This window comes from Oryx dammah, unplaced genomic scaffold, assembly GCF_014754425.2.
Source record: "Oryx dammah isolate SB20612 unplaced genomic scaffold, SCBI_Odam_1.1 HiC_scaffold_29, whole genome shotgun sequence".
NCBI lineage: Eukaryota > Metazoa > Chordata > Mammalia > Artiodactyla > Bovidae > Oryx > Oryx dammah.
This window is the reverse complement of record NW_024070213.1, coordinates 93,027,513-93,055,263: the sequence shown is the minus strand read 5'-3', so window position 1 is coordinate 93,055,263 and position 27,751 is coordinate 93,027,513. Positions and strand designations below refer to the sequence as shown.

The 27,751-nt window shown below is 44.7% G+C and overlaps 1 protein-coding gene across 1 annotated transcript in view; it reads left to right on the top strand.

The window, feature by feature from the left end:
- Positions 1–27,751, top strand: part of PLXNC1 (plexin C1) — a 152,195-nt gene that overhangs the window by 97,439 nt on the left and 27,005 nt on the right. The window contains exons 15-21 of the mRNA XM_040234403.1: positions 2,254–2,356; positions 5,713–5,814; positions 6,118–6,221; positions 9,556–9,594; positions 9,813–9,937; positions 10,919–11,117; positions 15,865–16,011. Coding sequence (XP_040090337.1) covers positions 2,254–2,356; positions 5,713–5,814; positions 6,118–6,221; positions 9,556–9,594; positions 9,813–9,937; positions 10,919–11,117; positions 15,865–16,011 — 819 coding nt within the window. The remainder of the gene's footprint in view (positions 1–2,253; positions 2,357–5,712; positions 5,815–6,117; positions 6,222–9,555; positions 9,595–9,812; positions 9,938–10,918; positions 11,118–15,864; positions 16,012–27,751) is intronic.

Genomic DNA, 27,751 nt, shown 5'->3' with positions numbered 1-27,751 from the left:
GAACTTCGTGTGGCAGAAATTTTATTACAGTGAAAAAGGGCAAGAGAAAGCTTCTGACATAGACATCAGAAAGGAGTGGAGAGTTCCCCACTTGCTAGTCTTTTCAAGGTCTCATATACTTTTTCAATTGGTTACTAACAATAGAAAGGTCTTCTGAGACCCACTCTCACAACATACATCTTAACATAGCAGAATTAGTCAGAAGGTTCCTGTTAAGGAGAAACATGTCCTCCAGCAAGATACATTGTTGTTATATAATCATTGAAAGTGAAAGTGAAGGCGCTCAGTCGTGTCCGACTCTTTGCGACCCCATGGACTGTAGCCCACCAGGCTCCTCCCTCCATGGGATTCTCCAGGCAAGAGAACTGGAGTGGATTGCCATTTCCTTCTCCAGCGGATCTTCCCGACCCAGGGATCGAACCCAGGTCTCCCGCATTCCAGGCAGACGCTTTACCCTCTGAGCCACCAGGGAAGCCCATATAATCATTAGTACAGAACTTAAGGAAAAACATACACTTGAGCAAGATAAGTTGCTTTGTTGTATAATCATTAGCTCTGGCCTTAAAAAAAGACTAACTTTCTTTAAGAAATAGATTGTTACCATAACAACTCAGAGCTTAAGGGGGGAAAAAAAGTCTTATGTGACTAAGATGAAGGAATGTAGAAAGAAAAAGTTTGTCCTTTTCTCCTCCTTAAGGGTCCCAGACCCCTCTTCTCCTTGGGGGCCCTGGACTCCTTATCAACCTATCTAAGAATTAACTCTCTCAATTCCTTGGCTAAACCAGAAGCCAAGATAGAATCTTTTATGGATCTTTGGGTCTTCACTTCAAGTGAAGATAAACAAAGCTGGTGTCTGAGGCCCAAGCATTATTTCCCCAAAATAGCTTGCAGAATCCATCCATGTGCCTCTTGGAATGGCAAAGCATTGAGTACACCATTGTTTATAATAATAATGTCTTGATAGCTTTTGTTCTAGCCATAGAACATTCTTTTGTTCCAGACTGTAGCATCTGCAAGCAGAATCTCTAGACCCCGTTGATAAATGAGCTGTCATTCTCTGCCTGAATGCAGAGGTGACATGTCTTAACAGAAACGCAGGATGGGGTCTCCCCAGCACACTGAAAGTGACAGTAGAGGCTAGTGGAGACCAGGTAATCTATGAGTCATGGGCTGCTTCCTCTACTGTGAAGTCATGCTCACTGCATGTAATCTTTTCCCAGACATGTTTCAGGGTCCCATCACTGGTGTATTTATGTCCCATAGTAAAGACATGAGACCATGGGGAAGAGAAACATATTGGAGACCTCCATTTTTAGTGTTCATGCCATAGGAGACTCTGCACGGTCTATGTCCCTCCCAAACTGCTTTATCATCTAGAGTTGTAAACAAATGGATAAAGGACAAGAAAAGAGAACATCAGACTGGAAGGCAAAACAAAAAATGTGTTCATGTCCCAGGGGCACCAGTTAATAGCTGTTTGACCATAGATAACTTGGCTTTAACTGAGCCTCCCTTGGTGCATCAGTTGTATGGTAAAGAGGGTCATAATAATTATAAAATGAATAACAACAGCTAAACCCACAAGTGCTCCCACGTGTCAAGTTAGTTAAAAAGAGCAAACGCTAGCATTCTTCGTAGTTCATGACTCATCCCTGAATGCCTGCACTGGGACATAGGCATGAAGCAGAGAAGAAAACAGAACCCGTCCCCCCACCCCACCCAAAAAGTCAGCCTTTATGGAGCTTACCTAATGAGGCATGCAGTGTAGTATAGAAAATAAATTGAAGATGTGTTAGATGGTAGTAACTGATAAGTGAAGCGGAGGGTAGGGGACAGTGTTGCAAGGTTTCTGAAGGTGAGCAGCAAAGGGCTGCCTCTAAAGAGGACTTTTGGGGACTTCCTTGGTGGTTCCAGGTGGTCTAGTGGTAAAGAACTCGCCTGCCAGTGCAGGAGTCATAAGAGACGTGGGTTCGATCCCTGGGTTGGGAACATTCCCTGGAGGAGGGCATGGCCACTCCCTCCAGTATTCTTGCCTGGAGAATCCCATGGACAGAGGAGCCTGGCAGGTTGCCGTTCATAGGGTCGCACAGAGTTGTACATGACTGAAGCAACTTAGCGTGCGTGCACATAGCTAACCTACTCAGCTATCCTACCTAGCTTGCCACCTCTTTTTGTATCTTGGAGAAAACCATGTTGTGGGGGAAATGTGTCCCTCACCTCGACTGGGTCTAACGACATTCTTCGTCCTATTAGGTCAAACTGGGAAACCTGAAGCTCTCTGTCGAACGGGAATCAGTTCTTTCGCCCTGGTATTTTCTGATTGGGCTTCCCATCTTGCTAGTGTTTGTCATTTTTGGTAAGTGCCCTGCTTAATTTTGTCACAGAAATTATTCCCAGGGGCCTCTCGGCAGGCAGGAAGACTTTCCTGCTTTCAGGGGCAGTTTGCTTCAGTTGAGTATCAGTGGATGAAAACCCAAATCAAAACTTCGGGAAAAGACTAATAGTTTCACACCGAGGCCTTCCTAAATATTTTTTTAGGATGCTTCATTAATAAAAGGCTGAATTACAAAGATGATGCCTTGGTGTTTGAAATATAATCCACTCTGCTTCACTAAACTTGTGAATTATGATGACAGAAGTCCTATTTACATGATTTCCTCAGAATTCCTCTGGGATAGGGGGCTCCCGGGACTCGATCATCTCATCCTGCCTTCTCACCCCAGTAACATCCACACCCCTGACCCCAGCCCTTCCTTTCTGGCAGAACTGTATTCTGGAATTGTGATCTGTAAGGTCTATTAAAATGATCCGTGGCTCATCCAGGTACAGTGATCCCATGGTGGTTGCTCACTGGGTGAACTCCAGCCCACCAAGGTGTCTTGTTTGGCTCAAGCATTTTAAAACTTTGAAGTCACTGACAACATTTTAAAATGAGATGCTTCACATTCTTTAAAATCACTTGAAAATTGTAAAGATCTGAATCATTGGATCCTGATGTTTCTATAGCATGGGTTTGCTAGAGCTGGGGAGCAGCTCTGCCTGGAGGGAGGGCTTACGTTCACCACACTTTTGCCACAGACTCAACCTTTCCCTTCCCTGGTGGCTCAGATGGTAAAAAAATCCACCTGAAATGCGGGAGGCCCAGGTTCAATCCCTGGGTCAGGAAGATCCCCTGGAGAAGGGAATGGCGACCCACTCCAGTATTCTTGCCTGGAGAATCCCCATGGACAGAGGAACCTAGTGGGCTACAGTCCATGGAGCCGCAAAGAGTCAGGCATGATGGAGCGACTTCCACTTTTCCACCACTCCCTTACTGCTCCACACAGGCCATTTAACTCATCTGAGGGCCTGGTCCCTGTAGCCATTCAGTTTTTGACCCATGTTTCTGAGCTGCTTTTCACTTTAAGTCTGTTTCTTCTTGTCCTCCTGAAAAAAAAAAAAGAGAGAGAGAACTCTTCTCCAGAGCTATGGAGCCCTTTCAATTTCTTGTCTTAGTACAGGCATCACCTTTCTGATGGTTTTCTGTTAATAATTGCTCATTGCTTCCTTCCCTGTACTCACTGTCTCACTCACTCATCCATCCATGCATGCATGTGTATACCTGATGTTTATTGAGCACCTGTTATGTTGCTGATAACTGTGCAAGGCTCTGGACCTTGGGACGGTGAGTTCAGTCCTGGTCCTTTCTCTTGGGGAATTCCCGGTCCAGTGAGGAAAAGATTTATATGTATTGTTAACTAGCCTAATGGAATGAATTCAGTCTGTAGAGACCTTGTTTTGTACTGTTTGTTGATGATCATGTCAGGTATTTGTTAAGCTCTCCCAAGTTGGCCACCACTGGTATGGTATGCATCTAGAATCCAGAATTGGGCCTGATATATTAATAAGGTCGTGGCTGGTGCTGGCTTTGAATAAGAAGATTACTTGTAAATGCTAAATGCTGAGCTCAGTTTTGAGAAATCCACTGCTGTCAGGCAGCTCTAGATAGAACAGTCTCATCATGGAGTCAGTAAACTTTGTGACTCCCTAGGAAGGTCTGATCTCTTCCTGGGCTCCCTGTGACTCTTCCTTCCTCTCCCTTCACTTTATTTGTAAAAACTGTTGATGCTCTTTAAGGTGAAGAGGGCTGCATTTGACATGTGGCTCTTGATTTCATTGGTGCCTGAAAAGCCCTTCAAAATTCTCCTCCCCTTCTTACCATGTGTCCTTAGCAGCTTCAGTAAGTGTGCCCTTCAGTCCATCAATCATATCATTAGTGAAAACACTAAACACACCTGGCCTAGGGCTGCCACCTACAAAACACCCCCACTGTGGCTTCCCCTGGAGATTTCAGCCAGGAAAAAGCCGTGACTGGAGGGATGTGGCCTGCTAGCTCCCTTTGCAAGCAGTGAGCTGGTGCTGCCTCTAGGGTGGTCTGCGGACCAACGGTGCCAAGTGATGCTCCTGGGAAAAGGGTTCCACAGTCAAGTCAACTTGAGAATCACTGCCTGCTCCACTGTTCTTGAAGATGCATAATGCATGTTGTCATTAAGACTGTTGACTGTGAAGTAGTCCAGCGCAGAGCTGTATAGTAAGTCCCTACATACAAACCTTCAAGTTGTGAACTTTCAAACATGTGAATACGCATGTCAGCCCCTGAATAACGGTTGTTGTACTGTACTGCTGAAAATGTTTTTTTTTTAATTTTGGTTCTTTATGTACATGTTATTTTTGTTGAGAGTATTATAAACCTGTTACAGTACAGTACTGTGTTAGCTGGGTACCTAGGCTAACTGTTGGCTTACAAAGTGCACTTACAGACCCACCATCGGAATGGAACACGATGGTGTGGAGGTGACTTACTGTGTTGAATTTTATTTCCTCCAGCACCATTCACATCTACTGGTAACGCGATCCTTTTATCATGAAATTTCTATTAAGAGAAGAAAAAATTTCTAGAAGAATAAGGACAGTTGACAATAGTAAGGACAGTTGTTACATATTCTTTTTTAAAAAGAGGCTCCAAATGCTTTCTGTGAGTTGCTTATGGGGACCCTGTCAATATCACAAGGAGGCGGGCACTTTAACATAAGGCAGCCAGGCGCAGAGATGCCAAGGAACTTACCTGAGGTCACACAGCTAGTTAATAGCAGAGCGGGGACATGAACCAGTGCTGAACTTGTTCAGTGTGCTGCCTCTGCAGTGTAGGTTAGAGGCAGAATGAAGTGGAGAAAGAAGCAATATCCAGATAGGGGGCTTCTCTGTGGACCACTCATCCTGTCATCCATTTGATCTATGCAAGTTTGACTCACGTAGCTCACTGTGGATCTGCGGGGCTTTTTCTGCATTTAAGGTTCCAACTTTATTTCTCCAGGGATGTTTAGAAACACTAAAACAGAACAGAACAATATAAGTGGCCTGTGGCTGTAGGGAGACTTGGCTTGTTTCATTACTTTTCAGCCAGCTGGAATCTTTGGTTATAAGTGAAGGTTATTTGATTTAGTTTTTACTTTGAAGATGAGTAAATTTTTTTTTTTAATTTTTCTGTTACAGGTGAACATCTTCCTCTCTAGAGTGACCCCTCACTAGGGAATTTTTCTTCTTAGAGATTCTGCCTCTTCCATGCTAGTCTTTCTTGCTTTCCCTCTGTTACAAGAACTATAAAAGTTGGTTCTGTTTTTTCCTTTCTGTGTTTTAACCTGTCAATCTCTGGCTGGATCTCTTTCTCTGCAGTGGCCGTGGGGGTGACCAGACACAAATCGAAGGAGCTGAGTCGCAAGCAGAGCCAACAATTGGAGCTCCTTGAAAGCGAGCTCCGGAAAGAGATACGTGATGGTAGGCTCCAAAGTTGTATTTGTAGAAAAACAAGCCTTTTTTATTGTCTTTTTTTTTTTTTTTACCCTTAAATGGAACCAGCCACGTTAATGAGAACCATTTGTATGATAGAAGACAGCTGAACAGCAGGGTCTAGGCCTGGCTTTGTATTTTATTTCAGTTTCTTCGCAGCCAACCAAGTAATTATCTATTGTTTCTTCTTTAATGAAAAGCAAGGTCATACTCTGTGTTAGACAAAACAGCAGCAGATCTTATCCGTTGTTGGTTGAGTTAAAACATTGCTCTTGGGATTCTGTTTCGCAGGCTTTGCTGAGCTGCAGATGGATAAATTGGATGTGGTTGATAGTTTTGGAACTGTTCCCTTCCTTGACTACAAACATTTTGCTCTGAGAACTTTCTTCCCTGAGGTAAAAGAGCATTGATCATCTTCCTAAGGTTGAGACTTGAATAATAATGAAGGTGCTTGTTGCTGTTGTCAAAAAACTGGTGTTTGCTTCCAAGGCAGCTGCAGAATATGTGCTTGGTACAGAATAATGGCTTAAATCTGAGCAGAGCGGGGAGGAGGAGAACTATTAATTGGATTGATGAAGGTAGAAAGCAGTGATGGGTCGCTGGCAATTACTCTTTGTCCAGTAACAAAACGCTAGGAGGGACACAAGTTCAGAGTGATGATTTTTGCTTTATTTTACTACCAGTTTAGAACTGAATTTGTAGCTTGGGAAGTGAGCTAGTTTATTTAAAAATCAATAAATTGTGGGCTGGCCAATTTGTTGTGTTTATCTGCATGACTTCGTTGCAGCCACTGGATTATTCACCATTACTTCGCAATTGGAGATGGAAAGTGCCATTGGCCAAGAGGGAGGAACCTAGACATGCGTGGGATTTGAGTTAATAGCAGCCGTTTTTAGCAATGTAGGGTTTTACGGTTCTCTTCAGCAGTTATTCTTCAGCTGATCCGACGGTGTCACCCTCATTTAGCAGAAAGAGCTGCATGAGATGATTAATTAATTTGTTCTAGGACTCCGAGGAATAGTCTACTTAAGCCTTTGGGTTTTCAGCCTCACGTTCTCACACCTCCATCTTCTCACCCACTCGCATAGCCTTCCTCATTCACCCTCCTGAGTCTTTGGCAACGTACGCTCATCCTCCTACCATCGCCTGAACATCCTGACACCCCAGTTCTTCCATATTGCCCTTTTCTCGTCCAGAACTGGTGACCACATTGAGGCTCAGCCTGTGGAATACATCAACACCAATTATCAGATTTAAATCTAGATTCCTAAGCAAAGCCAGAAATCTCTCCAGGCCAAAAGAGAGATTTGGCCTGTGTTACTTTACCAGCAACTTTTCAGCTTCATTTGGCCAGAAGCCTAGAGTTCAGAAACCCAGATACGGGCAGTAAGCAATTTTCAGTTTCTCTATCATTCTAGAAGCAGACACCATGATATGTGATGCTATGTCTGGAGGTTGGGGTACCTCTATAAAACACCTACCATATATATATATATATATATATATATATATATATATAATTTTTTTTTTTTGGTCCAAGCCTTAGTGTAGTAAATCAAGGAGGCTAGAAATAACACCTTAACTTTTTGCACTTGAATATTTTTTTAAAGTTATCCTCCAAGAATATCAGGCACCGAGACTTACCATTTGGCACTCCTCCATTTCCACGGCAGAGCACCGCCTGGGGAGGGGAGTTTAATTCCCTGAGTCAGGATGACTGTGCCTGACCTCAGCAAAGGTTGTACCACGAGTCCTATTTCCCAGCTATCTGAGATCCCCATTAAGAATTTAATAGCAGTAAAATAAGAGATTTCTACCATCTACAGGAGTACTATAAGGGCTTTTATAGTTAATAATTGCCCTTGAGTGCTGAAGAGAGTAATCTGTGGCCTGCAAAAAAAAGTTTTCCTGTCTTCTAAATTCAGTAATCAAGAGCAAGATTGAGTTGAGGAATGTAAAAAACACTGTTGCGAGTGTTTAAAAAAAAAAGTCCCAGACACAGTGCTGTATTATCTTAAAGACATTTGCGAAGACAAAACGATTTAACTCAGGGTTATGTAGCATCTCAAAGGAGCCGGGGAGACCCAGAAAAAGCAAGCACATACATTTGTTAGAACCCCGTTGTGAAGACCTAAGTTAAAATTGAATTGATAATAATTAAGAAAAGAATTGAGAACAGGGGAAGGTATTCTATGACGACACCAGTTGAAATGCATTCTAGACTTTGAAGTCCCGGTGATGAATGGGCCCTTCACTGATAAATCTGGAGCAACATCCTCTAGGCCTGGAAGTTGGGAAGCGGGGAGAGAACTTGAGTGATGAGTACCTACTCAATAACAACAGGCAAAACCCAGAGGAAATGACAGCTTCTCAGAGACCAAGGCATTACCAGCTCCTAGTTTTTTGCCCTGCTAGTTGGGTTTTTTTGGATGTAAAAGCCTTGCTTTAAATTTTATCGGCAACTTTGTTTTGCTGAAAATAGAAGACATAAGGGTAAGCAGAGCGTCTAACCACCTGGAGGAGAGGAATTTGAATGAAAGGAGGAAGGAGCCTTTGAACCCAGGGAGCCAGAGCAGTATTTCCCTATTTGAGGTCAAGAATTAATCTGTTTAAATTGCCTATTGACATAAGGTTGGTTCAGCAGAAAAATATTAGGAACTAGAAAACGCAAACCTGGGGTCTGATTTTTCTGCTTATTACTGGAGAGTATAACCAAAATAGTCTGAGGTCTTCTGCTTGGGCTAACAAACTTGAAAATATAAGGCAAAAATTCTCTACAGAAGAAATTCACTTTAATATAACTTATGGTTTCAATGATTACCAAAACATTTAAAAATAACAATGTTTAAATTTATATTTTCATCCCATTGACTCAGTGTTATACATCATGCTTTTTAAATTTTAATCATTTAATTCCAATATAATTTATGATACATTAACAGAAACTCAAATTTCAAAGTTTATATTCAGGGGCTACAGAGCATAACAGTTTAAAATATTTTTAGAAACCAACAGGGCAAAGGCATTGTGGTTTAGTATGCTGTTAGTGATTAAAAAAAAAAAAGCCAGTAATGATAGCTGATGTGAAAACCTTACTATGCACTCGTTTATTTTATTTTCACACCTAACCCATGAGGTGGGAGTCATTATTGTTTCCATTTTGCAGATGAGGAAAGTCAGGTTCGGAGAAGTTCAATGACTTGTCCAAAGTCATGTGACCAGCAGGTGAAACCGGAACTGGAACTCAAGTCATTTGACTCCAGATTCTAGCTTTTAGCCACCCCTCTCCATTCGGTCTTGAATAACATTGTGTATTGAGACAGTAAATACTTCTAAGCAAGGTCTTGCATAAACTTCCCAATACAACTCAGTATTTATCCTTAGAAGGTAAATTGCTTGAGGAGTGGTCTGTACGTTTGCATAATCATCTTTTCACCACCACTTCTTTAACTTTTGAATCAATTCTTTTAAATACCTTCATCTGTCAAAAAATGGGACTGATGCAATGATAATTATACTTGGAGGCCTTCAGAAGTCACTGGTGTTTCTTGAGAGCTGAATAATTATTTATTATGTAGAGAACATGCAGTGAGCATACGCCCAGGGGCTCTTCAGATTAGCAAATAGTGTCTCTACTTTATTAAAACGAACTCAGGTATTAAAACAAAAAAAAACACTCTTCATTTCATTTGGATGTTATGAATAATTAAAGTGTCTCCTTCCTCTCAGTCAGGTGGCTTCACCCACATCTTCACTGAAGATATGCATGTAAGTCTATAAGTTTTCATTTTTAGCCCATGACTGCCTGACTTTCATAGTGTCGTCATCACCATCCTCATCATCTCCATTATTATTTAGAATTGTTATTGTGGGCATTTGGGGATCACAAATTTGATACTAAATAATTCATTGTCTTGAAACCCCATTGTGGATCTACTTTCTAACTTTGAGTTTACTTATTTATATTATATTATATATTTTTTCAGAACAGAGATGCCAGCGACAAGAATGAAAGCCTCACAGCGTTGGATGCCCTAATTTGTAATAAAAGTTTCCTTGTGACTGTTATCCACACTCTTGAAAAGCAGAAGAACTTTTCAGTGAAGGACAGGTATCTGGCAATTTGTTTCTATTTTGAAAGTGATTAAGTAGAGAGAATAAAATCTGTGCCTCTTATTTCCTTTCCAAACTACAGCCTGGACTTGGTGTCTGAGAGCCCGCATCTCTCTTTTGAGAGATTGGCTGGCTGTTTGGGTGGCCATGCAGTCTTAACGTCTCCACTTCAGATCACAGTGCCCTAACACAAATTCTATTTTGAAGAAACACACACATGTGACCCCCCCCAAAAAAGCACCCTAAAAAACCCCAACACCAAGAAAGAAACATGAATCCTGAGTCACAAAAGCAGAAGTGCTGTTTTCTATTTTTAAAACACTCTGAAAATTCAGGGAAGACATTCACTTCTTGTTACCGCTCTAGTTTGAAGTTTTAGAGCTGAAAACATATAAAATGACCTGAAGTTAACATTGATATGTGGTTTTTATGGATCGAAGGCTAAGGTAGTTGAAACCTAGATGTTAAAAAAAGCACCCACGGGGAGGCATCCCGTTAACACCCCATTGCTGGGCCCCTCACGTTTCCTTGGAGACGGCTATCAATACCAAGCAAGCCACAGATGATGGTTAACCCTAATTAACCAAGGCTCTGGTTTTTTCTGTTTTTTTTTTTAATGTGCTTTTTTTCCATCGTCTGTGTATCTTTTTTTTTTCTTGAGATATAATTGACATACAGCTCTGTAGAGGTTTTAGGTGCACAGCATGAGCAACACAATCTGATCTCTCTTTCTGAGTCTGAGTCTTTTTTTTCATATGCCATATTTAAGTGAACTCATACAGTATTTTTCTTTCTCTATTTCACTTCACACGACACCCTCGAGATCCATCCATGTTATTGCAAATGGCAGGATTTCCTTCTTTTTATGGCTGAATTTTATTCCATTGTATATGGGCACCACATCTTCCGTATCCATGCATCTGCTGCGGACACTTCCATGTCTTGGCTATTGTAACCATAAGGCTCTGTTTTTACACAGGTGTCTGTTTGCTTCCTTCTTAACGATTGCCCTGCAAACCAAGCTGGTCTACCTGACCAGCATCCTGGAGGTGCTGACCAGGGACTTGATGGAGCAGTGCAGCAACATGCAGCCTAAACTCATGCTCAGACGCACAGAGTCTGTGGTAGAGAAGCTCCTCACAAACTGGATGTCTGTCTGCCTTTCTGGTTTTCTGCGGGTAAGTGTCGCATCCCTCGGCAGTGTCAGAAGTAAGACGATAAGCAGTTATTTTCAGCAGATGCTAACGTCTTTGCCAGGATAAGTCCTGCGTACTCCCTGGTGTCAGTATTTAACTGCTTTTAGTCTTGGTCCTCGCCAGGGGCACATGAAGGGGAAGAGAAAATTTGCTTTTGCTCTGACTGGCGTGTGCAAGTGTAATTCATTTAGAATTTCCTCAGGTAAGACTTCTCTCTTCTTAAAAATTGTATTAAGAAATACAATCAATGTGAGACCTACCCTTCTCACAGATTTTTAAGTGTACAAAAGTGTTATCTATCGGCACAATGTGGTACAATAGATTTCTAGAGCTTACCTTACATAACTGAGACTTTAAACCCATTGGCTTTTGCATCCATCTTCACATGGGTAATTAACACATGCTGGATGAGATGGCTGGAAGGCATCACCGACTCAATGGACCCGAGTTTGAGTGAACTCCAGGAGTTGGTGATGGACAGGGAGGCCTGGCGTGCTGCAATTTATGGGGTTGCAAAGAGTTGGACACAACTGAGCAACTGAACTGAATGGAGGGAATATTCCTTTCTTTTTTTTTTCTTATGCCTGTGCTGTGTGGTATATGGGATCTTAATTCCCCAATCAGGGATCGAATCCATGATCCCTGGAAACTCAGTCTTAACTACTAGACTGCCAGGGAAGTCCCCATATTTCAAATACCGATGAAAACACACTCTTTTCAGAGCCTCTGAAGCATCTGGGAAATTGCTGTTTACCTACCACATGAGCTAATGACATTCAATTCCAAGTGGTCATCTCATGTGAAAGCAAGTCTCCAAAGAGCCCTCTGCCCCTTGAGTTCACTTTGTGAGAGTTTCTATGTAAATATGGTTATAATCTAGTCGAATCTTGAAATCTTTTCTTATGTGAGGTTTTCACAGATGCCATAGGTAAGAGGGAGTGCTCTGGAGCCTGCTGCCGGGTCTGAATCTAGACTCTACCACTTACTATAGGCCCCAAGCAGGTTTTTTGACCAGCCTGAGCCTTGGGTTTATAACCTGTAGAATGGAAGAATGTTTTAGGGCTGTTCTGAAGCATAAATGAAAAATGTGTGCAATTGCTTGGCATTGAGTAAGCACTCCATAAATTGTGCCCATTATTATTATGAAATATTAATAGGAAAAGAAGTGTGTTCTGTTGAACCCAGTCTCCATTCAACCCTCTGAGGCCCCTGGTGCAGGAGGTTCTTATCCTTCTTTAATTTTACCAGCCATCCAGATTCCAGCAAAACTGCATAATTGTGTGTTTGTAGCTGGTTCCGAAGTCTAATTAAAGTTTGAATAAGATACACTGGTATGCCACAGGTTTTAACAGTGCTACTTAAGTTTAGATCCAAAAAGCAGTGCCTTAAATAGACTATGCTTAGAGTTTAATGCAATCTTACAAGTAGAGGCACAACTTTTTTTTTTCTTTACCAACCCTTTTCTCTCCCAAGGCAATACCCATTTATTAAGATTAATGAAATCTGCCTTCTTTTCTGTTTACTTGGTATAAATCATCATATGCTTTGGGGAGATGAGGAGCAGTTATTTCTGGGGTGAATATTTTTGGCTCCCTAGCTTCAGCCACAGCTGCTTCAAAAGAGGTAGCAGGACCCTCACCTAGTTCCTGGGTCTTAGTCTCGAAAGGCACCCCCTGCCCCACCACTCGCTAGTGCCACTGACTCAGAAACTCAAGGCGAGGTCTGGCAGTCCCGGTTTCCAGGCTCCCGCAGGTGATCCCATCACCCTGCCTTCGAGAATGTGGGAGAGGGAAGCAGAAGGACCCCTGGCCTAGCAGTCTTGGCTAGACGTCCATCTCAGCCCCAGCTCGCTTTGCGGCTCTGGCCGTGGCCCTTTCCATCTGGGCATCTTCCCACTGAAGGAGGGGCCTGGCCATTAAAAAGGTCAGGAGTCCCCAGAGTCTGGGCTGAGAGCCCAAATGGCCCCTCTGAGCAGAGGATTCTGCATCAGGATTTTGCAGTGCTGATTCATGGGTGTCTTGAGCACTTGGGGTAGGGAGGGGGCAGCGTGCTCCCTGGGGAGGAAGTGGCATTCAGCCAGTTGAGTGATACTTTCATTTTCAGGGGAACAATTCCCTCTGGCGTGGAAGGCCTGATTTCCCCCTCCATGTGCCCAAGGGGCATAAGGCTCTGATGGCCTAGTCCTCCTGCCCGCCCTACCTCCCCATCCCGCCCCAAATGTTTGCTTGGGCGCCATGAATTCTGTGACCTCCAGGTAACTTCCTCCTCTGTGCCTCCAAGGCCGTGTGGGTCAAGTACTACTAATAACTGCCATTTATTGAATGTGCCAGCCAGTGTGCTAAGAGCTTTGCTTCCTTTTTCTCATTGAATCCCATGAGGTGAGGACCTTTATGACCATTTTGCATTCCGGAGAGTTGGGGTGCACAGAATAGATGAGAGTTTTCTGCTCACAGATCCCACAGTGCTGTGACAACACCAAAGAGCTCTTAGCCACCCGGCTTACTGCTTCCACAAGGGGGAGGCCACCTTCTTCCAGGCTTAGGAAAGGATTCAGGGTGGGGTGGGGTGGGGTGGGATGGTGAATGAGATCACAGGTGCAAAAGCCTCAAGCTCAGCTATGGCCAGAGAGTCTGGTCTTCTGGTCTCCTGAAGGAAAGGATGGTGAAAAGGCCAACCTTAATTCCCATCACGGGATGGGAAGGGTGGGGTCAGTTCCATAAAGGGAGCTCTGAAGGCCGGCTCCCCAGGAGCTGTGTGCATCCTGGTCTGAGTAGGTTCTAACACAACTTAGAACTTGTGTTCAGTGGTGACAAAGAAACCCCATGGCCTCATGTTTTCCTAAGCTGGCCGTGCATCAGAATCTGCTGGGAAGGTGTTAAAACTACCAACGCTCAGAACTCTTCTCCAGAGATCCCACATTTAAAGTAGAATCCAGATGTCTGAGTTATTTTTATAACAGCCCCAAGGGATTCTGGTGATGATTCTCCAGGTTTCGAACCACGGGTGTGGATAACAATGCCAGATGAGATGTTATTTATCTGAGTTTAGCTGCAGTCTTCCGGAGAATTCTGACTACAGGGCCACTGAGTCTGAAGCTATTGCTCTGCACAGCCCAGAGGAGCCCACTGGCCCCCAAACCTCAACCTCTATAGAAGCCTCCAGCCCCCTCCCAAGGGTGCTTATCCCCATCTCTGATGTGGGCTAGAAGCAAAGAGAAGTGAGGTTCTAGGTTTGTGGTCACGATATTACCTAAGGGGGTGGAGGGAGAGAGAAGAGAGCCGTGTGGTTGTGAACCTCTAAATAAAGGAAGTTTCTCATGAGAATTGAAATGCCGTGTTCTAGTCCCAGTGCTCTCCCCACCTGGGAAATTTTTGAACATCCCAGCCCTGTCCTACAGTAAGGAAGCAACTAGAAGCTCTGTCAGCAGGGCAGAGGGAAGTGGTGCGGGGGCCCAGGGGCGGGTGGGGCGGCACAGGAGAGACAGGAAGTCAGGGACGGAGGAGGGATGCGCCCCTGCCGGCAGTGTAGAGAATGGTATGGGGGCCGGTGGGGTGGGATCCCAAGAGACTTCAAAGATGTCTTGGTTTACCTGTTCAAGGGAAAGCAGGTGAGAGATTCGGTGAAATCTTCCTTTCCAGGCCAGATGAATTGGCTATGAAGGTTGACTTTGTAAACTGGGGCTTCAGGCCCTAGTCACGTGGTTGGCTGCTCATCATCACCGAGGCAGTCTGACTTCCTGGTTGTGGCCCTGATTCTTTCCTCCCCCTCAAATTCAGTTTAATAATATCCTTTTGATCACGGATGGCTTCTTTACTTCGTTTATTTTCTACACGATAGTCAACCCAGGGCTACATGCCTTGGAAGGCTGCATGAGAGCACAGCACACAAGCCTCCCGCTTTGGGGCTGCTCTGAGTCCATTCAAGCACAAAGTGGCTGCAGATTTGAAGCATTTCTATAACAGCGAGGGTGGACACCCTTGATCCAGAAAAAAAAACAAGTGCAGGAGGAAGTTATCAGAATGCTTGGGAAGATCCTTAGAGTAATGGAATCGGATCTAGCCTGAGGAAGGAGACGGGGTTCCTCTGCGGCCTGTACTAGCAAGGGTACCCAGGTGGGACCATGATGACTGGGTCCAGGAACCACTGGTGGCTGGCTTGCTCATGAGCAGGAGAGGCTGCAGGTTGTGTAACTAAAGGCCACTTCCTTTATGAGAAGCTGTTAACACCAAAATTTCCTCCTAGATAAATTTATAAAATGTTCTTATGTTTATTCTAGTCACCAAGGCTAATCATCCTGCAATTTATTTTCAGTGTGCTTAAAAAAAAAATAATAACTGGGGCAGTTAAATAAGAATGTAAACAAAGGTTAAACCTCTACTAACTGTTCTTAGGCCAACTGATGAGAGTTAGGCTGAAGTAGAGAAGCTTACGCATAAAAGAATGATCAGTCTGTGTACTCCATGCTGTTATCAACTGTAAATGCAGTGAGAGAAAGTGTGTATGTGTTTATGTGTGTGTGAACACATGTTTGCTAGGGAGAGGAGGCAGCTTCCTGAGTTTTGCTCCCAGTCCTAAGTAGAGCAATATGTATTTTCCTGAGAGTTTCATGTTGATTGTTAGAAAACACTGCCTCCTGTCTCTTGTCGTGGTGCCATAAACTGAAACTTTAATTCTTTGGAAAGTACAGTGGATTCTGGCAAAAACTGTTACTTTTGCATCTTTTTCCAAGGAGACTGTTGGGGAGCCATTCTATTTGCTGGTGACAACTCTGAACCAAAAAATAAACAAGGGCCCCGTCGATGTAATCACTTGCAAAGCGCTGTACACCCTTAACGAGGACTGGCTGCTGTGGCAGGTTCCAGAATTCAGTACTGTGGTAAGTTTGCAATGAAGCTGGTGGGGTAGACAGTGTATGTAGAGGGTGGGGGGAGAGTGTCACTTGAAATGATATCATTACTACTGTGAGAGGCCTCAGACTTTTAGTTAATTAAAAACAGTAGTTGATAAAATATTAACACGTGTTCACATAATAGATTTTAATTACTCTGATTGGGGAGAAAAGTATTATAATGATGCCTGAGGTACTCATCAATTTCCAAAGATTTTAATATCAGGATTGCTTATAGCCTTCAGCATCATCAAAGGAAATGCAAAGTACTCCCTATTCAGCATTTAGAATTGCAATCAGAATTTCTCAAACGACTCTGCCCTGGAAGACAATGTGTGAAGATGTATTTCAACCAAATTGAGGCCGTCTTATTTTAGAATGAGAACGCAAGACAAATTCCACTGTATTCCCCCTGCAACCTGACGCCCTTACTTTATTTTCGTGGATTAGTTACAAATGTTTGGTGTCATGCACTTAATGTTCTGTGATCTCATAGATATTTTTAGAGGAATGCTGTAAATCATGACAGTAAGATGATTGCCTGGCTGCTGGAGGGCTTCACCCATTTAAGAACTTCCTTTTCTCCCATCCCCACTCCACCCACCCACCCTTTTCCCTTCCTTAAAGGAAAAGAGACTGATTTTTTTTTTTTTTTTTGGCACAGTTAGGAATTTTAGAGAGTCAAGCGTGGCAAATATCTCCAAAATCACTTCGGATTTTTCTGTGCTTTTCTGTTAATAGAGGCTTGGAAAAGAGATGGCTGTGTTTTGGCTTTGATCTTTGGCTTTATGGAGATTCTGAGCTGCTCACAATCTCATGAGTGGGGAAGGATGGAAAAAATTACAGTGGGGTTTTGGTATTTCTCAGTAAAAGGGCTGAGTCTCCTGTGGCTTTGCTGTGGATGGCGAGCACTGCAGTGTCATCCTGGAAGAATCTATCCTTAATTGGAGCAGGCACCACGGTGCTGTAGACTGTGTTCTGGTTGTGTCCTCTGGTGGGATAATAGTCCCTCGGTAAGCTTTTTAGAGTTCTTGGTCATTGCCAAATGGAGCTCACCCTCCACTGAAGACACATGCTCAGCTCCATCCACAAGGCTGGGCAGAGAGTCACCAGTTCTGACTTCTGTCCCTACTCCCCTCTATACCCGAAGGGTGCAATGATTCTCCAGTGCTGGCATGCATCAGGCCCCTAGAGAGCTGATTAAACCCCAGAGTTTCTAATTCAGTAGGTCTGGGGGTGTGACCAGAGAACTTGACATTTCTCAAGAGCTTTCTGTAGCTACTGCAGTTACTGATAGAGTGGTTACTCAGTGTAGATTCAGGAGCCAGGTGATTTGAATTCTGCCTCTGCCTCTGGATAGCTGTGTGGCTTTTGGCAAATTTGGAAACTTCTCTGTACCTCCATCTCTTCACATATAAAATGAGGATGGTGATCATGTTGCTTGCCTATCTCATGGGTGTCACAAGGATTAAGGGTTGATATTCTGGGCTTCTGTGGTGGCTCAGATGGTAAAGAATCTGCCTGCAATACAGGAGACATGGTTCGATCCCTGGGTGGGGAAGATCCCCTGGAGAAGGGAATGGCTACCCACTCCAGTATCTTGCCTGGAGAATTCCATGGACAGAGGAGCCTGGAGGGCTACAGTCCATGGGGTCTCAAAGAGTTGGACAAGACTGAGCAACTCACACACACACACCATACACAGGCAGAAAGCACTTAGACCATTGCTGGACACATGAGTGCCCTGTAAAGAGTTACTAAATTTAATTCAAATCTCCTCAGGCACTTGTTAGAAATGCTGATCCAGACACACCCTCACCTGGGCCTTCCCTCGGGACTAACTACGTTGGACTCTCTGGGGATGGAGCCCAGGGCACAGACAGATGTCTTAACTGCTCCAGGTAATCCTGTGTGCATCCTGCGGGAAGAATCCCCCTGGTATGTCGGGAGAATGAAAGATGAACTTGCATCAGGCCCCATTGACTCTCCTTTCGCTGATTCAGGGTTTTGTCTTCAGACCCAGGGCCTGGGTCCTAACCCTGAAGATGTTCATGCTTTTGCTTTGGAACATTTTAGGAGCTCCACAGGTTCCCAAAGAGAAATATTTACAAGTGAATCTAGGTCAGGGGAAGCCAGCAGGGTCTCACTTTCATGAAAACATGAACCCCCTGACAGGAAAGAGAGGAGAGGAGAAGATGGAACTGGGAGTGGGGAGGATTCAATGCCTGGAGCAACTTTCAAGGCCTGAGTCCTTTCTGATGCTTTACATCTGAACACTTTTTCCCCTTTCATTTTGAAACGTTATTTATTTCACAGTCAATTAAGACCATGTGTTTCTGATTTGTTAACACTCATCATCAAAATGTTTCTTGATGTTGAAATTTGTGTCGACTCTTAGATTCTTTTTTCCTCTGTAGCCCCTGGGGAAAAGGTTGATGGAAAATTATGCTTTCAGAAATCCACATAAATCTTCCTTTTTGAATACGGATTTGCCAGTAGATGGCATTGAGACTGAGGAAGGGGCGGGCCTCTTGTTTCTAGGGCCCTTGACTTTAAGATTGATTTTTAATACCTTTTATTGGACCTGCCCCAAACCTCTTTCATGGTGAATGGTTATACTAGGAGCTCCAGAGAGGCTTGATCCGGTCTGTGCTTGTGTGACAAAATGTTAGCAGAAGGTCAATATAAAAAATTTAAGGTTTTTCATTTCCTTTCAGGCGAGTCCCTCAGCCTCAACCATCATCTTTTAAATTTTCTTCCTTCCTCTCTCCTCCTCCCTCCCCTTCTTTCTCACTTTACCCCCACTTCCCCAGGCTTGTACATACACCCGGCGGTTTAAAGTCTTGATTTTCTAAATTTGCCTGAGGTGGTTTATGTAATTGAAAACCAAGGTGTGGTGAACAAACTCGATTGTGTGTGTGTCTGTGTGGTGTACATTTTTTCAAGGAAAGAAAAGTCAGAGGGAAAAATGAAGAGCAGCTACCAGAATGGTTTGAAATGACAGAGGTTGGTGCCATGTCAGGGGCACATTTAAAAAGAGGCCCCCAAGCTCCTGTTTGGCTAAATGTTCAAAAACACAGCACCTTGTCCAACAGCCTAAAAGTTAGGTTTGACACCTCTAAAGATTAGACTGTGTTCTTCTGATGTGTGGAGTGTTTTCTAGAACATTAAAGACATCCTACCGATTGCTTATACGTGAAATCATTATAGTAACACATGGGCTCCAAGAAGTAATTCTTTGTTTGCTGTGCCCTGGGAGGAAAACTCCTCTGCCTTTCTTAGATGTAAGCAGAGCCCCATAAAGTCACTTCCTCTAGGACCAGGAGAAACCCACCCTCCTCTACCAGGGGACCGCAGACTGGTGTTCAGTGAGGCAGACCACCATAATGTTCTCAAGCTCCCGGATGGAAAAATCAGGGGAGCACACATACCCTGCACACAGACACACACACAGACACACACACGACTCGAACATCCAGGCACACACACACACATGACTCGAATATCCAGGCACACACAGACACAGACACACACACACACACCTCGAACATCCAGGCACACACAGACACAGATACACACACACACGACTCGAACATCCAGGCACACAGACACACACACGCATATGACTTTAACATCCAGGCATTCCAAGTTGACAGCTAGACGAGGAATAAAGCCTGCTGCTCTGTGGTTTTACCTCCTTTAGGCACGTTTGAGGTTGCGGCTGGAGCCTCTTGGGCCCTCCCTCAAGGCGGTCTGTGTCTAGAGAGTGATTTTGGAGCAGATCGCCTGAAACTTCTGAAGAGGGAGTGAAGGTTGGGGATTTCGGTTCCGGGAAAGTGGACCGCATGGGAGAAAGGACGTTTGCTTCACTTTCAGGAGGAGATGAGAAAACCCAGTAACTCGTAGCAAGCATGCTGAATTAGCAAGAGGAGCTTGACTTACAATCAAAGTTCAGCGAGAAATGGTTTTTTGAACTCTCAAACCCAGGAAATGAGCCTGCCAGTCGGCTGTGTCTGAGAGATAGCATCTTGGCGCCCTGGGAGACACTGTTCCGACAAACATATTATTGCCCTCATTCTCATATCTATGAGAAAGTCTTTAAGATTATTAGAAAATCTTGAAAAAGCACAGATACTTACCTTCAGAAATCTTAATGCCGCTGCTATGATTTATTGCAGGTTTCTGCCAGCCCACACCAGCCCTTTTTCCACAACAGTCACCATGCTGGGGACAGTCATGTTTCATAAACTACTTCATCTCTGATACAGCTCTAACTATCTCTAGCAAGAGCTGCTCATCGACAAGCGTCCTTCAACACAGTGGCTCTGCCCCCCATGCCCCAGCTCCTTCTCTTCCGTTTAGTTTGTCCTTTCAGAAGATCCATTATCCCCATAATTAAACAACCCACTGTCCCGATTAAGTCATTCTCTGTCACTTCAATTACATCCCCTTGTTCATTAAATCCTGCCGTTTGCTCTTCAGCAATCTTGTTTTTTAATACTCCTAGCATTTGTGGCCAAACAGTAAAGTTAATTAACAGTTCTTAAGCTTTTTCCCCCCTTTTCTCTCTCCCATTGTGCAAATCATTTCCATTATGACTTGCAATAATACTGAAACCACTACTAACTCCATAGTTACAGTTCTCAGCTTTCTGATCACAGAAGCAAAACCATTTTTTATAATCATTTGAGGTTAAGTCATCCTATTTGATGGCAGGCAGTGGAAAATGAAAAATTAACCTTAAATGAGTGCTTTAAATGACTTTCCCCTTCATACTCTTTGTTCTCACATCCATAGTCATGGGATTAGAAAATAATTTAGTTACCTAAATACAAAAGTACTTAATTTTCTTCTTTATGGCTCAAATGTGACTCTCTTACTTCATCATTAAGGATTCTTAAATTTATATTTGTACTCCTCAGAGAATGGTAACTTTTATAGGAAATCATAGTGGAGACAAAGACATTTTTTAGATTAGTCTTATCTTGTATTGTTAAAGTCAACATCCCGTTTGATGTTATTGTTATCTAGAGCAGGAATCAGCAAACAAGAACCTGTGAACCAAATATGGCCCTTCTGCTGATTGTTATAAATAAAGTTTTATTGGCACACAGCCATGCCCGTTCAGTTACTTTGTCTGTGGGTTTTTTTTTTTTTTTTTTCTGCTGCAATGGCAGAGTTGAGTAGTTGCAGTTGAGAGGATACAAACCTCAAAGTCTTAAATGTTTACTGTCTGGCCTTTTACAGAAATGTCGCCAGCCCTTAATCTAGAGCTTGACATAATAGAGGAAAAGAACTAAAATCCATCCTCCTGCTTACCCCCAAAAACCTTGGCCTGTTTCCTCTCCTTAGAGGGACACAGCAGTGGAAATGTTTCATCACTGTCCACAAAGCTACAATTCATGGGCGTTTTGCCAGAAAGACCAAAAACCTGTGAAACACATTAAACCTAAAATACTGGAATCAATCGTTCTGGGCTGAATCAGACAGATTCTCACTTGATTTTTGCATGAACAAGTGTTAGTAAATGCTAGCAAGTGTAGAAAAACTTGTGAGAGAAACTTAAATTTGAGGAAATTCTCTCCATTAACTTGTTTTTTTTCCTTCAAAATGGAAAAGACCTTTCCTCATTATTCTGTCAGGGAGTCAAATACCTTGACATGGGAAGCATTGGGCCCTCAGTCTTTGGTGGGGAAAGGAAAAGGAGGCTGGGGAGGGGTCTTCAGGCAAGCAAGAGCATCATTAGAGGGGGCGGCTGATAGGATGTCCCTGGGCCAATGCCAGTTTGAGATAAACCTTAGATCAAAAACTTTCTGAGACTTGCACGTCTAATTCTGCACTCTCACTGCTCCTGCTGAACTTCTGTTAGTGGTTTTCTTCTCTCTAATTCAGTTTAGTGTAAAAACCAGATTTTTCTCTTGACCTTCATTTGGTTCTACAGTGAAATTAGAAATGTATCTTATAGGTTTTATTTAATGAAAGCAATTATTGGCCTAAGACCTTTTACAATAAAGTTGCTGGTTTGTAATAAATTCTTTTGAAATTGGTTTCTAGGTATCAGAAGGTATTTTGGAAAGGATGCAGCAATGTCCCTGCCATCATTAGCCAAGAATATGGCTGGTGAGGTCAAGAGGTAGATGGATCATTCTTTTCCCACCAAACTGTGGGGAAAGTGAGGGACAATGCCTCTCCCCCTGCTTGAATCCTCTCAGCCCTCTGCAGCCTTATTTTTTTCTACCTCCCCAATACCTGAAACCGCCAAGTTGGTCAAGGGCTGTTGGGTAAAGCTACTAGCGAAGCAGTGATATTGTGTGTCTAGGCACCATGATGCTCAGCTCAGAAGAGGTGGAGTTTGGAGTCTGACAGTCTTGGGTGTGACTCTGAGCTCAGCCACTTTACAAACTAGCTGTGTGACCTTGGGCAAGTCACCCAACCTCTCTAAACCTGTTTCCTCATCTTTAAACAGGTAGGTTATAAACCCTAGTCTTGTACATTTGCTAACGAGGTCAGGACATAATATCTGTAAGATGTCTAGCCATCATGCTGCAGAGCGTGTGCTTGTTGGTCATTTATTTTTATTTACTTATGGCTGTGCTGGGTCTTTGTTGCTGCACACAGCCTTTCTATAGTTGCAGCAAGTGGGGGCTACTGTCTAGGGGCGGTGTGCCAGCTTCTCATTGCAGTGGCTTCTCTTGTTGCGGAGCGTGGGCTCTCGAGTGTGGGCTCAGTATCTGTGGCTCCTGGGCTTAGTTGGTCCACAGCATGTGGGATTTTCTCAGACCAGGGATCGAACCTGTGTCCCATGCATTGGGAGGCAGATTCTTAACCACTGGACCACCAGGGAAGTCCTCATTATGTGTTGAAACACAAACTGCCCCCTTACTGTTCTTTCTGGTTGGTCATTTATTGATGATGGGTGATACAGGGAAGTTGATTAGCTGCATCCATTGTCATTAAGCATTAATGTTACTATTGAAGATGTTACCCATAACCCTATATGTGGACTTTTACAACCTGTAGCATGCAATATCTCACTGGACAGATGTGACCAGGAGGCCGCAGTGACACTCCTGCGTACCCCAAGGGGCTGGACCGTGACCTGCGGTGACCGCCGGGATGCTTCCAGTCTGGTCCTTTCTCTGGGTTTTGTACCTCTAAGACCCCTTCTTGATAATAGCTAAGGTGTTGTTCCTGAATCCATAGTTCCTTGAGACCCAAGATACCTGTGGTTTAAGCCACAGGGGAATTTCTCTCTCACCCATGTGAAGTTCTGGGGTAGGCAGGCCAGCTTTGGTGGGTGCCTCTGCTGGGACGTCCTCGCAGACCCTAGCTCCTCTCTTGTTATCCTGAGGTGACCTCAGGACCTAAGGTGTTTGCTCCCCACCAGCCTCCTTCCACAGTCCAACCAGCAGGACATATGCTGAGCCACAGAAAAGTTGACAGATGGTCACCAGCTGTCTTTTGAGGAAGTTTCCCAGGGGCTGCCACATAACGCATCTGCTGACTCTCACTGACCTGAACTGAATCACATGGCCATACCCAGCTGCAACAGGGGCTGGGAAAGGTCGTCTTTATTCTGGGTGAACATGAGGCTCCTAAAAGTGCTTGCCAGGGGCCCTGAGCCACAGGCTGCTCCAGATTGGATGGGCTCCATGGGGCCCCGTGCCAGCCAAGGTAAGGAGATCGAGTCTCCTCTTCTGTGTCCAGCCTGTCTCCTCAGACAGCCTTTACTAAGAACCCGAGGCAGGTGGGGCCTTCCCTTCAGAGGTTTATCACCTCGCTGGCCTTTTGGCTCTGCAGTTAGGAGTGTGAATATGGCCTAGTTATGACCCGCAGCAGCTCTGCGATCTTGGACACGTTTCTGACCCTCTCTGTCTCAGTTTCTTCATCCGTTAAACGATGCTAATAATAGTGCCCACTGTAGACAGCAGTTGTAAGGATTAAATGAGTTAGCAAAGTGTACCTGACACGTGGTGTGGGTTCAGTCTGTGCTGACTATTATTAGTAGAAACCTAAACCAGCATTCTTGTCTTCACACTTTGTTTCTGTAAATAGTACAGGGCTTCTCCCTCACGCGCCAGATGGTGATTTTGGAAAGGCAAACATGGTTCTTCAAGCTTCTACCCCCCATTGTTCCCCAGAGGAAGTGAGATTCTTTACCTAGACTTCTTGACCTACTACCCTGAGCGAAAGCTTGAAGCTTGCTGCACATCCGTCTAATTAGAGTTGAAGCCAGGAGTCTCCATAGTCTAGAGGCCTCCTTCTCTGCCATTGCACATGTAGCACCTTTCCAGACCCAATTCAAATGCCCGTTCCTCCATGCAGCCTTCCTTGATTTCTCCCCCTTCGAAAACCCTCCTCCAAGGTAGAGACAATATCTCCCTGAATCTCTAAAGCACTTCATCGATGACTACTATTTTCTGTTGGTATTTGAATTCGTGTGTATATCCCACAGCTGTATCAGTCTTCAGATACTTGCCAGGCAGGATCAGGGCTAGCTTCCATTTGTGATCGTTTGCAGTGCCCTGCACACAGTATGTGTCAAGTAGATGGGTGTCAATGAATGACTTTATAACCTCAGCATCAACAAAGTAACCTCTGTCAGCTTGGGTAAGATGTAAGACAGATGCAGACAGATGTAAGAGAAAATATGACTAATGGTGTGTGAAATCTTCAAAGCATGGAGTTGCATCTCAGAGCCAGAAATCTGGAGGTAAGCAGCCACAAGGCAGCTCCATGTACTCAGCAGTGTCAAGGCCCTGGGTCACTGTCTCCATGCTCCTCTTGGCCCTTCCTCTTAGTCACTAAATAGCTGCCACAGCTCTAAGCACTGCTCTTCCCTTTTGCAGAAACCTTTTCCCTTAATGTCTCATTGGCCACAGCTGGGTCACATGGCCAGTCCCTGGTGAATGAGGAGAAGAGTCACCACCAATCGTGTTTCTTAGCCTAGACTGGGCCCACTGCTGTTGATACCTGGCTTTTGTCTAGCAAAGAAGAAAGAAAATGGCTGCTGAATGAATAGCCAACCATATCTATCGCCCCAGCTTTGTTGACACTTTCATAGCCAGAGTAATTCCTCTCAACAGAGGGACAGATTTCTGGAGATGAGACCAAGTGCATTTTAGAGCACTTTAGCCTTTTGTGCATCTTGAAAATTAATTGCCACCCCATAGATCTGAACTGTGCTTGTTTTTCAAAACATTTTCAAATTTTGAAAGGCAGGATCAGCAAATGTTTAAGAACACGGAGCTCGAGTGCCTGCTTCTACCTTTTCCTTGCCAGGGGATCTTTTACAACGTACTTAACCTCTCTGTACCTCAGTTTCTCATCTGAAAATGGGATAATAATGAATCTTTGTCATAGGGTTGTTTCTGAGATGAGTTTATATATACTAATACACATCATTTACCATGGTGCTTGGCACACAGGAAGTACTCCTTAATTTTCTATTATTACTTGTCTTGATTTAGTGATCCTGTCACTTCTTGGAGATAGGGGCAATGAGAATTTTGAGACTCAGCAAAGCTAGAGGACTTGCCCATGCTCCCACAGCTAGGGAGCAGGAGAAGGGGATGATCCAGGTGGCCCGGTGCCAGCGCCATGGGCTCTCAGCCCTCCTGTCCTCTCTGCTTGAGTTCTCTGAATGTGTACTGAGAGTGGAAGAGTCATATCTGGTGACTGAATATTGTTTCAAAAGTGATGCTTTGGTTCTCAAGTATGTTGTGGATCATCTGAGAACGAGGACTATGTCTTAAGGCAGCTGTTCCCATCCTTTTTGGCACCCCGGACCTGTTTCATGGAAGGCTGTTTTTCCACTGACCAGGAGCAGGGTGGGGCAGAGGATGATTTGGGGGTGATTCAAGCGCATCACATTTATTGTGCACTTTGTTGCTAGAATCGGATGCTGCCACTGATCTGACAGGAGGCGGAGCTCAGGCAGCAATGTGAGGGAGCGACGGGGAGTGGCTGTAGCTACAGACGAAGCTTCTCTAGCTTGCCCTCAGCTCTCCTCCTGCTGTTCGGCCCGGTTCCTAACAGGCCACAAGCAGTACTGGCCCATGACCCTGGGGTTGGGAACCCTGTCTTAAGATCTCTCCTAGCCCTGGCCCCTAACACTGTGCCTCTACGAAGGACTCTGGTGAAGTGGGTTTTGAAGGGGAGATTCCACGGGGAGTCTTTTGTGTTGAGAAGCAGAGTCCCAGCATGAGCTTTCCAAGCCGGGGGATGGGATTATGAGGAAGGGCCTGCTCTGAGGTCCCCTGGCTACCCTTGCTCATTCAGAAACTGCTGTTGGAGCACTAAGCGTTAGTGGCATAAAAAATGAACACAAATCAATTTGTCTCTGAATTTACTCTCTGAATTCCCCAGGGACTCTATAAAATGCCATTTTACCTTTTTCCACCCATCTGACTGTGGAAGCAGAGGTGGATTTACATGATTTTACATCCAGTTAAGGGTTTTTTTTCCCCTTTGGGTTATGTTTTTAAGAAGAATGTTTATTGTCTATAAAGAGGTGTTTTTGTTGAAGGCAATAGTGCCCTTTAGGTAGTCATAGGATGTTATTTCACAAATACTTATGAAACTGTTAAACAAGCTGGGATCGCTGGAGCTCTGATTAAAATGGGCTTTTCATTCGTCTTTACCTTTGGAAGCTCCATGACATGGGTTTCACAACCACTGCTGCTACTGGGGAGGAGACCAGCTGGAAAAACACAGGGAGACGTGGGCAAGGCCACTCCGACCTACCGTACAGGGCAAGGCTGCCGTTTGCCCCTCCAGCCCCTCCAGGAACGCTGTGTGTGCGGGAAACGCAGCTTAGGTCTTTGGACGTGGCCTGACCTAAGACAGATTCCTGGTGGTTCAGAGGGCTCCTGGGCTGTAGGTGGGATGGGGAGGAGGAGGAGGGAGGGTCCCTGGGTGCGAGGGACTGAAGCTGAGGCGTTCAAGGTGCCACCTCAGATCGCCACTCACAAGCCATCTCCCTAGAGGTCGAGGCCTCTGTTTCCTCACTCAGAAAGTGGGGATAATTATAATAATATAGCACTCTTCTGCCCCAGGATACTGGGAAGATTAGAAGAAGCAGGTCTTGAAAGTGCGTTTGGCAGGGTGCCAGTGTGAAAGTGTTAGTTGCTCAGTCGTGTCTGACTCTTTATGACCCCATGGACTGTAGCCCGCCAGGCTCCTCTGTCCATGGAATTCTCCAGGCAAGAGTACTAAGGTGGGTTGTCATTCCCTTCTCCAGGGGATCTTCCCCACCCAGTGACTGAACCTGGCTCTCCTGCACTGCAGGCGTTTTCTTTACCATCTGAGCCACCAGGGAAGCCCAGTAAATGTCACTAAAAAGGGAGGTGAGAAAAGGACTCTGGGCTTCCTTCTCGCCCCTCCTGCTGCTTCTCACCCGCCCAGTGGGTTGGGGGTCAGGGTCCTGCATCCCGGCCTGGTGAGGGGCTGACCCAGAACAGGAATATGCCCTGAGAACGGTCAAGGGGGCCGCTCTCTGTCTCGGGAAAGGGAAGCTCTCACAGGCCAGCAAGACCACCACCTCACCACCGACTCCAGCCGGCATGTACTCAGAGTTTCAGTCTCTTGGGGAGGGCCTGACCAAGATTTGCTCTTGCACGACTCTGAGCAGGGCTGTAGGGGAGGATGTAAAGACAGTAAACGTGCCCCTGAGCACCCCCCGCCCACCCACGGGGGGCTTCGGAAGACCCCCACGCCCTTCGCCTGG